Source organism: Spermophilus citellus (genome assembly GCF_964194105.1).
Source record: "Spermophilus citellus genome assembly, chromosome: 7".
Classification (NCBI taxonomy): Eukaryota; Metazoa; Chordata; class Mammalia; order Rodentia; family Sciuridae; genus Spermophilus; species Spermophilus citellus.
The window spans coordinates 104,135,384-104,147,299 of record NC_138188.1 but is presented as its reverse complement, the minus strand read 5'-3'; the positions used below and the strand labels follow the sequence as shown (position 1 = coordinate 104,147,299).

General features: G+C 37.9%; 1 protein-coding gene across 2 annotated transcripts in view; it reads left to right on the top strand.

The window, feature by feature from the left end:
• The first annotated feature begins 466 nt into the window (after nucleotides 1-466).
• The window catches only part of TMEM39A (transmembrane protein 39A), a 42,643-nt gene continuing 31,193 nt past the window's right edge, over nucleotides 467-11,916 (top strand). Inside the window, exons 1-3 of one of the 2 annotated variants that reach the window (XM_081302338.1) lie at nucleotides 467-808; nucleotides 2,199-2,341; nucleotides 10,006-10,228. In XM_081302338.1, the coding sequence (XP_081158464.1) occupies nucleotides 2,229-2,341; nucleotides 10,006-10,228 (336 nt within the window). In that variant the 5' untranslated portion in view covers nucleotides 467-808; nucleotides 2,199-2,228. Of the gene's footprint in view, nucleotides 809-2,154; nucleotides 2,342-10,005; nucleotides 10,229-11,916 lie in introns of both variants that reach the window. The other variant, XM_081302337.1, reaches the window with a different exon arrangement.

Below are 11,916 nucleotides of genomic sequence, written 5' to 3'. Positions count from 1 at the left end.
ACTCCACCACCATCTCCAAGTTCATTACTAGAGATAGTTCATTTTACTATATCTGGACCTTGAATATAATAACGTTGCATTTATTGTAATAAACCCAAATTATTGTGTTTTCCCGCTATCTGGTCCTTTCCTCTAGACTCTGTGGTATTCACTTTTTAATCCTAGCATAATCTAGTCCTTTACAGTAAGCACGAGGTTGGCTGCTGAAGAGTTACTGAGCCCCTGAAATATTAAATAGGATAGTGATGGGAGCTTAGATGACGTCTCCCAGTCCTTATTTGAATGGGGCAACAACTCGTACAGAGCTAGTCCTTGTACTACGTGAGATACGAACAACTAGGCGGCCGAAGCCAGAGTAGGAAATACACCCGTCAGCTCGCGCAGGGAAGGTGGGATGACTGCGCAAGCGCATACCGGAGGCTGGAGGTCCATTCCTCCTGCTGCGAGTGCAGTTCCGGGGCTCGCTGCAACTGGGGCGGGCAGCAGTCGCGGAGCTGACGTCATCACCGTGCGCTGCCACGTCTGCTCAGCTCCGCGGTAATGGAGGCTGAGGATGAGTGCTGACGGGGCTGGGTTCTGGTTCTAGCTTTAGCTCTGCCACTGACTCGGGGTCTAGGTCTGGGTCTGGGTCTAGCGGCCTGAAACCTGGACGCCCTGCTTCAGCCCTCCAGGCGGGGACAGCCTGCATACAGGCAGCTGGTTTGGAGAGCTTTAACGCCGGGAGCTAGTTATCTTGCCTGGGGTCCAGTCTTTAAAGCCACCTCCTCCTCCCAGGGATCCCGCCCCACTGGCCGGGCCTCCTCCATGCGTGAGTATTACCTAGCTGCCGCGTCCGACTGTCCCGGGTCTGCTTTCGTCCTCCCGGGTGGGCGACGGGGACCGCTTTGTCGTCTTCTTTTAGGGGCCGGTCTCTTGAAGTTTGTGGTTTCTCGCCATCTACCTCCCCGCATCTCATATTCTCTCTTCTCTCCCAGTGTTCCCCTCATTTTTCTTTCCCTTTTTTTGTTGATTAAGAACCAGCGACCCCAACACCCAACAGTTTGAATGCTGTTTCTCACCTTGGGTTTGTTAGTGTGCAGCCGAAGGCTGTTAGGAATAGGGAACACCAAATCAATCTGCAGTAGTGTTTTGAAAATCAGGGTTTTTCCAGAGTGTGATTCTTCAGTTTTTGGTTGTACTGTTTTAGGAAACATTTGTTGTTCATATTGGCGGAACTATGATTTTTGCCTTAGTTTGGTGAGGACACCAATTCTTTTCAGTGAGGATCTTTGTTACTTGCCTTATAATCTTGTAATTTCAAAATGACGTTACCCGTTTTCCTGAAGTAGGCATCCACTTGAGTTCCTTTTGGTACTTTTGCTCTAACATGTGGAGGAGATACCACTTGAACAATTTACTTTTTTAAAGAGTTTAAGGGCCTATAGGTCCCCTTTTTCCCATCTTCAGCAGTCCTGACAAAACACCATAGAACAAGGGACCTTTTTTTTTCCTGATGAAGAAACTAATTTAGACTTTAAATCAATCAAGGTCAGATAACATGTGGTACATGTTAACTCAGAACAGGATCACTTGATAACAAAATCTAATTTTGAGTATGGGTGCTGTGGTGGGGATTGAATCTAGGACCTCTAGGACCGCTCACATGCTGGGCTAGCGTTCAACCACTGAACTTCATCCCCAGCCCCAATTATTTTAATTTTGAGATTGGCTTTTCTTAGGTTTCAGCTTCTTGTGATTCTTCTGCCTCAGCCTCCTGAGTATCTGGGATTACAGGGGCACACTAGCTAAAGCCTAACATTATGGACAGTGATGAACTTCCTGTATTTCAAGTTACTTAACCTGAAATATTAAATAGGAAATGTTTAAATTGTGGTCTTGTAAAATTTTACCTGACTGTACTATCTTTCATATGATACAAGTCAACTGACAAAAGAGACAAATTGCAGCTTGCCTAACACTGAACAAAATTTAGGATTCTGACCCATTAGAATCTGAATAGTCTTTTCATTAGAATAAAGTAGGTAATTGACACAGAGAGTGTTTGTTTGAAAATCTGGTTTTACAAGGCCTACTTACTCAGTTTTCTGGTTATTTTGTTACATTGCCTACTTTAAAGATAGTTAACTGATATTTACATTTTTTGTTGTTGTTCAGAGTTGAAACAGGTTGACAACCATTAACGTGGGTTGCAACTACAGGTGGCACTGGAAGCAGACTGGTTCCCGGACATGCCCGGTGGAAGGAGGGGCCCTAGTCGGCAGCAGCTAAGCCGTTCAGCTTTACCTTCTTTACAGACTTTGGTTGGTGGGGGCTGTGGCAATGGAACAGGCTTGAGAAACAGGTAAAGAAGAAATAAAGCTATGCATAATCTGTACTATCCCGTGATCAGTAAGACTAACATAAACATCATCATGGTGTTCAGATACTTGCTTATCAAGCTTTATTCTTTGACACTGAGGTAGAAATTCTGCCTTTTTAAGACTGAAAGCTTAGCATTTTAGCATACTTTGGAGAGAGAGATGATATGGACTCATGAAGTAAACAAAGCCCTTTTCTTATGACTGATAATCCAAATTCTAGTCATTACTTTGTGTGTGTGTGTGTGTGTGTTAGTGAGAATCAAACCCAAGGCCTTGCATATAAGTAGGCAAGGGCTCTGCAACTGAGTTTCATTGCCAGCCCTAATCATCACCTTTTTAGCTATTAGAAGAAGGGACAAGTGGATGAAAGTACAGGGCAAATTCGATGGTTTGGAGTTCTTTCCTTTTAGTACTAGCGTTTGAACCCAGGGGCATTCTGCCACTGAGCCCAGCCCTTTTAAAATTATTTTTTTATTTTGAGATGCTGCTTACTAAGTTGCTGAGGCTGGCCTGGAATTTATCATCTTCCTGCCTTGGCCTCCTGAGTCTCTGGGATTACAGGCATACGCCACCACATCTGGCAAATGTGATGGTTTATCTGCTTATTGTCATTATTTTTATTTTTTGAGGGCAAATTAAAATTGACAGCTAACATGAAGTTCTAAAATTATAAGTCAGGGCTGGGGCTGTAGCTCAGCGGTAGAACACTTGCCTTGAACATATTAGGTACTGGGTTTGATTCTCAGCATCACATTAAAAGTAAGTAAATAATAAATATTTCACTCTCCACTCCAAAATACTTAAAATAAAATAAAATAAATTATAAGTCAGATTTCTTCAAGGGTTTCAAAAATTATTTTGTCAGAAAACTGCTTAATATTAATAAACTGTTAGCTATAGCCTAAATAAACATCTTAAGATTTGTGTCATGTTGTATGACAATAAAAAATTTGATCTTTTAATATAAATATATTACAAAGTTCCTAATTTTCAGAAATTAGGATGAACAATTTCTTTTTTGAAGGTATTGAGTATTGACCCCAGGGCTTTGCATTTGCTTAGTTATCACTGAGTTACACCCCAGTCTAAGATGAATTTTCTTTTATTTTTTAACAGTACTAAGGATTGAACCCAAGGGTACACTATCACTGAGCTATATCCCAAACCCTTTATATTTTTATTTTGAGATAGGGTCTAGCTAAGTTGATGGGGCTAGCTAGCCTTTTACATTTGATCATCTTGCCTCAACCTCTCAAGTAGCTGGAATTAACAGGCATGTGCCACCACACCTGGCAGGATGAATTATTTCTAATCTTATGTGGGGTAACTCACATCATCATAAGGCTTGATCATGTAGCAGTGCAGCAGTGGGTTCAATCCTGAGTACCAAAAATAAATAAATAAAATTTAAAAATTTCTTTAAACTAGAATTTCAGAGTTTAAGAGAAAGTCCCACTGAAATAAAAATAAACTAATTTTTTTTTTTTTTTTTTTTTTTGTATGGTGATGGGAATTGCTTGCATGTAATAGGCAAGCACTTGTCACTGAGCCACACTCCCAGCCCACCAGAACAAATTTCAAAGATTGTGTAGAACTAAGGTTGTAAAGTCAGGAAGTGGGAGATCAGTCCAAGAAGAAGTATACAAATATGTCAGGAGGGCCTGAAAGATGAAATGGTACTAACAGCTCTGAAAATTAAATTGAGATGAAAAAACTCTGTTTAGGGAGGAAGTAGAAACTAGCTGGCAAAAATTTCTTGTTCATACAATTGATCAGTGCATTGCTGCACTATTACATGATCAAGGTCTTAGTGAGACTCTGCCTCAAAATAAAATGAGCAGCGGGTATAACTCAGTGGTAAAGCACCCCTGGGTTCAATCCCTGGTGCCCCTTCCCTGTTCTTTAACATATAGTGTTTTAAATTTTTTTTTTTTTTTTTTTTTTGGTACTGGGGATTGAACCCCTGGAAATTTAAACACTGAGCCACATTCTCAGCCCTTTTTTGTATTTTATTTAGAGTCAGGGTCTCACTGAGTTGCTTTGGGCCTTGCTGAGAGTCTGCTTTGAACTTGGGATCCTCTTACCTCAGCCTCCTGAGCTGCTAAGATAACATAATTCTTTTGCAATTAATTTGAGATTGTGTGTGTATGTGTGTCTAAGAACAAATTTTTCAACTGATTAAAGTGTTCATAGTTTGAAAAATTGAGACTTTTGTTGAATGATTATTTTGTAACATGTTTACCTTAAGAGATTATTTTGGAAAAAAGTTTCTGTGTGGTTTTTGTTTGTTTGTTTCTGGTACTGGAGATTGAACTCAGGGCCTTGAATATGCTAGGCAGGTACTGAGCTACATTCCCAGTTTTGTTTTGTTTTTAACTTTATTTTGAGACTAGATCTTGAAATTGCCTAATCTGGCGACAGATTTGCGATCCTTCTGCCTGGGTCTCTTGAGTAGTTAGATTACAGGAGTGTGCCATGCCCAATTTCTATTTCTTTTCTTTTTTGTTCTTTTTAGAGTATCTTTGTTTCTTTTTGTGGATGTGTGTGGGGAGATACTAGGGATTGAACTCAAGGGCACACAACATTGAGCCACATCCTCAGCCTTTTTTTTTTTTTTTTTGTATTTTATTTATAGACAAGATCTCACTGAGTTGTTTATGTCTTGCTTTTTGCTGAGGCTAGCTTTGAACTCGATCCTCCTGTCTCAGCCTCCCAAGCTGTTGGGATTACAGGCATGTACCACCATGCCCAACATATCTTTGTTTTTTGATGAGATGGAATTGGCTGTAATGGTTGGAATAGGTTATTGTATAAAACCTGGGGTAGAGATATAAAAAAATATAAATAAAGGAAATGTTAGATAGCTTAGAATATAGCTTTAGAAAAAACGTATACAAAGAAAGTGTGTCCATATGAGAGAAATCACTTTTGGAGTATCTGTAGGGTAGTGAAGAAAGAAATTGAGTTCCTTAAAAATGGTATAATTTTGATATATTTGATTCTGCATGACATAGCCAATTGGAGAACAAAGCATTTGCCCCTGGTTGCCTGTTTGGTAGATGTTTGTGGCCTAATTGGTAAAGTGGTGAAGTTAAACTTGAGAATGTTGAGGAGCTACTTTGAAAGATTGAATTCCAAAAGTTGCCTGTTGTATTTTCTACCTTTGGGGAATAGGGCATTGTTGTTCATTTGTTTTTTCATTCTTTTTTTTTGGGGGGGGGTGGTTCTATAGATTAAAGCTGGTGGCTCTCTACTACTGAGTCATACCCCCAGATTTATTTATTTGGTACTGGAGATGGAACCACAGAACTTTACCACTGAGCTATATCCCAATCTTTTTTGAGACAGGGTCTCATTAAGTTTCTGAGGCTGGCATCGAATTGGGATACTTCTGCCTCAACTTCCCTAGTTGCTGGGATTACAGGTGTGTGTCATCATGCCCAGCCAGGATTTGTTCTTGCAAATGTTCTTAGATAACGTGTCTTTTTAAAAAAGAAAGGTGTAGCTGATGGTACACAACTATAAACCCAGGTATTCTGGAGGCTGAGGCTGGAGGAACATAAGTTTTGAGACCAAACTAGGTAACTTAGTGAGACCCTGTCTCAAATTAAAATAACAAGTGCTCAGTTATAGAGTGCTCCTGGTTTCACTCCCCAAAGCTTAAAAAAAAAAAAAAGTACTGTGTTTGTGAGTTTCATAGAGAGTTCCTACAGGGAGATTTTTACTTGTTTGAAGTTTTGTTTGTTTAGTCCTTGCATATATTTTCTGATAATATCACCAAACATGTCCAAATACCACTGTTTTCTCTGTCTCTTCTAATTTCTCTTTATCCCTTTGAATCTTTTTTAAAAAATATTTTTATAGTAGTTGAACATAATACCTTTATTTTATTTTTATGTGGTGCTGAGGATCAAACCCAGTGTCTCAAATGTGTTAGGCAAGTACTCTACCAACTGAGCTATCACCCAAGTAAATCTTTGAATCTTTCTTGCTTTATCCATTTGCATACTTAAATTGTGCTGCTCATGACTCCATAAAGACCAGTCTAAAGCCTGCTGCAAGGATAAAGCAGATGTTCAGTATAAACCACCATTTTTTATATAGTTCATCCACAGTGACCCATTCCTTTTTTTGGGTGGCGAGTACTGGAAATTGAACTAGGGGCACTCTACTACTGAGTATTATCCCCAGCCCTATTTTGTATTTTATTTAAAGACAGAGTCTCACTGCGTTGCTTAGCACCTTGCTATTGCTGCAGTTGGCTTTGAACTTGAGATCCTCCTGCCTAAGCCTCCTGAGCTGCTGGGATTATAGGTGTGCACCACTATGCCCTGCTGACCTGTTCTTATTATAAGGAAAATTTTATATCAATGGAAGGAACTGTTCCCAGATGTAAGCCTTGTAAGCAGGGCTTTTTAAGGAAAGCTACACTGAATACCTTCCTTCTTTGGGGAGTCTAGAATTTTGGTATTGGTAGGAAAGGATGCCTATGTAATCAGCCCTCACAATAAAAACCTTCTAATGAGCTTTCCTGGTGGACAACATTTCAAATGTGTAGTCACAACTTGTTGCTGTTTGAATTAAGTGCATCCTGAATAGATTCTTGAATCTATTTTTATAACATGTTAGAAAAATAATATTTTTTCTAAATAATACTTCTGTAACTATTTTTTTGAGATATATATTGGCCAACTCTGTTTAAAAGTTTAATTTTTTATTGACTCAGTAATTATACCTAAATGGAATATAGTATGATATTTTAATACATGTAGGCATTGTGTATTTATTCACTTATTTGTTTATTTAAAGAACTTTGATATTTTCCCTCTCCGGCTTTGAACTTTATCAGTTAGATGGAGAACACTTAATCTCATCAGTTATCTTTACATAGGCATGATTTCTTTTTTTCCAACTGGTGCTTTGAATCACTTTGTTTGACCTATGTCTGTTTGGTCTTCTGGCTTCAAGTTTAATAGCCAAATTTATAGAGTGTATTACAAGTGTAGAACTTTTGTACTTTTGTTTTGAATATATTTTTTGAATTCCAGTATTTTTTTGAGTTTGTTAACGGCAGAAGCATGTATGTTCCAGAAAGCAAGTCTGCTTTACGTGGAAACATTTTTATAATCTTTTTTTTAACTCTTAAATCATAACAGAGAGCCAGGTATGCTGGCATATGCCTATAATCCCAGCTACTCAGGAGGCTGAGGCAGGAGGATCACAAGTTTGAGGCCAACCTGGGCAACTTAAAGAGACCCTGTCTCAAAATTTTAAAGTGGGCTGGGGTGTTGCTCAGCGGCAGAGCTTGCCTAGCATATGCGAAGCCCTGAGTTTAAAAATTACAACAGTTTATCATACTTTCCCTCTTTCCTTATTTTTGACTGAAGTTGAATAAGATTTTTAGTTTGTTTAGATTGGAGGCTTTTAACATTGTAACATCTCATCAGAAATTTTTATTTCAGTATCTTACAGTTAACTGGAGTGAGGCAGTAGATTGGCTGCTGGCATTAATCCTGTGCATTCAAGTCATAGGATTCTTAACTATTCAGAATGAGCAGAGCTCATATTCCCATGAGTTGCTTAAAGTACTGTAAGTCCCACATACCCATGCTAGAATTCTATATTTGGAAATTTTAGAGAAGAAAGTAATGCTACTATTGTTCCTTATCTTAAATATGTTTTTTTAGAGTGGGGTTTACTGGAGATTGAACCTAGGGGCACTTTACTACTGAGCTGCATCCCAAGTCCTTTTTATTTTTTTCTTTTGAGACAGGGTCTCAGTTGTTGAGACTAACTTTAAACTTACAATCTTATCTCAGCTTCCTGAGTCACTGGGAATTGAGTCTACTTTCCTTGTTGTATAAACAATAGTAGACCTTAGATCTCTGTAACTGTCCTGTGCATATAAACAATAGAAAGTTTATTCTTTATCCCTATCTGTCACTTCAAATAGTCTAGCTGTTTCTGACCTATAAGTGAGCTTAGAAGAAAGAACAAAATAGGGATTAATACTTCTATATGTTTGTTTTTGTGTTAAGAGTTGTCTGTTTTTCATGAGTGCATTGGTCTTTTGCTGTCTCAACCTAAAAGTATATATTTGCAGTGAACTAAGAAAAGTAGTTTCTGGCCTTAGGTTTATGGTCTGATAGCCAAGTTATAGATGTGTACAAAAATTATGTTATAGTATGAAAAGCGCAATAATAAAGACTTTACACATATATGATGGTGGCACAAAGGAGAGATGAATAAGTTTGAGGGAGTCGGAGTAAGCTTCACAGAGGATGTGTTTGAAGAGCCGAAGAGCCATTTATTTATTTAATTTTTGTGTGTGTGCTCATGGTACTGGGAATTGAACCCAGAGCCTCATACATGCAAGCATTCTACCACTAAGCTGTACCCCAAACCCTTTAAAAGTTTTGAATAATGAGTGAAAAAAGGTTTGGAGGGATTTTTTCAGTAAATGTGTGTGTGTGAGAAGTTAAGGAAAGTATAATTATGGGGGATATTTCATTTCAAGGGAATAAAGTGCACAGTAAAATAGAACATATGTTCTAGACAGCACGTAGCATGAGTATCGTAGGTGCATGTGGAGGAGTGATATGTGGGGAGGCTACTATGTTAAACAGAGGGCTTCATAGAACATACTCAAAGTTTTTTGATGTTATCCTAATTGCAGTAAAGAGAGGAGGAGAGTAACACTGTTATGCCAGGCAGGCACTCTACCACTGAGGCTCTGAGTTTGATCCCCAGCACAACAACAAAAAACAAACAAAAACAGTAAGAATAAGACAGTAACACTACCAGTTTCACTTTAGAAAGATCCCTAAGGACAGCTTGGTGGGTTTGGTGAAAGTAGAGTTGAATTTAGGAGGATTACTGCCAGTAATTTAGATGAAAATTGGTGAATGCTTGAACTGAAACAGTGGATTGAGAAGGGAGGATACAGTTGAAGAAAATTTTGTGAAATAGGATTCAATTCTTTATTTTTCTTTTTGCAGTAGTGAGGATTGAACTCAAGGGTAATTTACCACTGAGCTACATTCCCAGTTTTTGTTTGTTTTGTTTTTCATACCAGGGATTGAACCCAAGAGCCTTAACAACTGAACCACATCCCCAACCCTTTTTTATATTTTATTTAGAGGCAGGGTGTCACTGAGTTGCTAAGTGCCTCTCTAAATGGCTGAGCCTGGCTTTGAAATTGCTATCATCCTGCCTTAGACTCCTGAGTAACTGGAATTTTAGGCATATGCCACTATGCCTGAGTTGAATCCAGTTCTTTAGAAAGTGATTGGATATGGAGTGGAAGAAGAAATGTTCTAGGATCCTGATTTGGGCAGCTAACAGGGTGGGCCACGAACTAGGGTTAGGACTGTCGGAGGAGGAACAGAGATGTCTAGCAGGTAGTTGCATAATAGGGGTCTAAAACTCTGCTGTGATATAAAGATAAATTTTATTTTTCAGTATGCCTAAGATGATGAAAATCATGGTTGCATCTTAGATCATTGAGACAATATGTAGAGGAAGGATCCCAGAATAGAGTCTTGGAGAGGCCATCAGTTAAGGTTAGGTAGTGGAGATAGAAGGGGCTCTTTGCTCTGACATGAAGGATATCACCATTTGAGTTTACCATAGTTTTCTCTTTCAGGAATGGTAGCACTATTGGCCTTCCAGTTCCACCTATCACAGCCTTAATCACCCCAGGTCCTGTGCGTCATTGCCAAATTCCTGACTTGCCTGTGGATGGGAGCCTGCTTTTTGAATTTCTTTTCTTCATCTACCTTTTGGTTGCTCTGTTCATTCAGTACATCAACATCTATAAAACCGTGTGGTGGTATCCTTACAATCATCCTGCCTCTTGTACTTCACTGGTAAGTCGTCATAGGCCTCTAAATTTTTTATGTCACTCAGGTAAATTTTGTTCTTAATAATTTTTCTTCTAAAAACTGGTTTTCTAATAAACATCAGATTACTTTTTAGAAATAAAACTTCATGATAAGATTGTTGAAGTATAAATTAAAATGCAGAAAACATTTAAATAATTTATTGTAATAATATTGCAGAAAGGTTTCCATATCTAGCTTTCTCTAACCCATGTTAAATTTGAACTATATACTTTATCCATCCTTGGCTAGAAGTTAAATTTGTTTAACATGGGATAGAGAAAGTGTAACATGTAATGTGAACTTGTCATTATGATTAAATTCTAGCAGCTTTACCTTTTAAATGACTGAATTAGGATAATGGTAGCTTCTATAACAAATAAGCCAAAAATTGTATAATGTTTCTAACATATAACAGTCTGAGACAGTTGTCCTGGTTGGTAGGAATTCTTCCATGTGGTCAGTCACGGGACCCAGGGTGGTAAAGACTGCTGTTTTCTAACATATGGCCGTTAAGGTGGCTGTGGTTCATTACTATCAGCCATAAAGGTAAAAGAGCATAGGGCATTTATAAAGGAGAGTTTCTTACAGTCCAGGTTCCCATCATTTCCATATGTCCACTCATAACTATAAGAGAAGCTAGAAAATATTGTACTTTAACTGGGTGCATTGTTAACTTGAATGAAATTGAATTCTTTTACAAAATAAAATTGAGATGGAAACTAGCTATTTCTGAAGAACTTAAAAAGCATGTTGTAGGTTTCTTCTGGTTTCTCTTCATTTATTTATGAGAGCCCTGGTAATCTTTTTTTTAATATTTTTAATCAATTTTTCTATAACTTTATTTTACTTATTTATTTTTTAATGTGGTGCTGAGGATTGAACCCAGGGCCTCGCACGTGCTAGGCGAATGCTCTACCACTGAGCCACTACCTCAGCCCTGGCCCTGATAATCTTGATACAAAGAAGGTTCTCCATAGATGAGCATATAAAATATCTAAAAGGCTAGTCCGATGACTTACATGTATGTGATTGGCAATGGCAGATTTGGATGGGTGATAGAGATATTCTTTGGGGAAAAGAGTACTTTTGTTCTGAACATTTTGTATGTGTGTTTGGGACTCACAAAAAATCTGAAAACCTTTCTAATGTGGTAGACATAGAAAAGGAAATGTGGTCCCAAATCTTCAAGATAATATGAGAAAGGAGTTGGGCATGATGGTGCATTCCTGTAATTCTGGCAACTCAAGAGACCAAGGCAGAAGGATTGTAAATTCAAGGCCAGCCTCAGCAACTGTCTTAAAATAAGAAATAAAAAGGGCTGGAGATGTAGTTGTAGTAGAGCACTCCTGAGTTCAATACTTGTATCACTTGATTGTTCCTAGGATTAGCTATTAAGACTTTACTTTCTGCTGAAATACATAAAAATATGTTGTAGGTTTTTTTTTTTTTTTAATGTACTTTAAAAAGAAAAGTGTTAAGTTAATTTCAGGAACAACCAAGTGATATTAAGTATTGATCACATATATACTTAATATGTGATGAGAGTCTCTGTTTCTTTAAGAATTGTAATGACTTAGTGCCAGATTTATTTTTATTTACATATATATATATATATATATATATATATATATATATATATATATATATATATAAAATTTATGTATTTTTCCCCC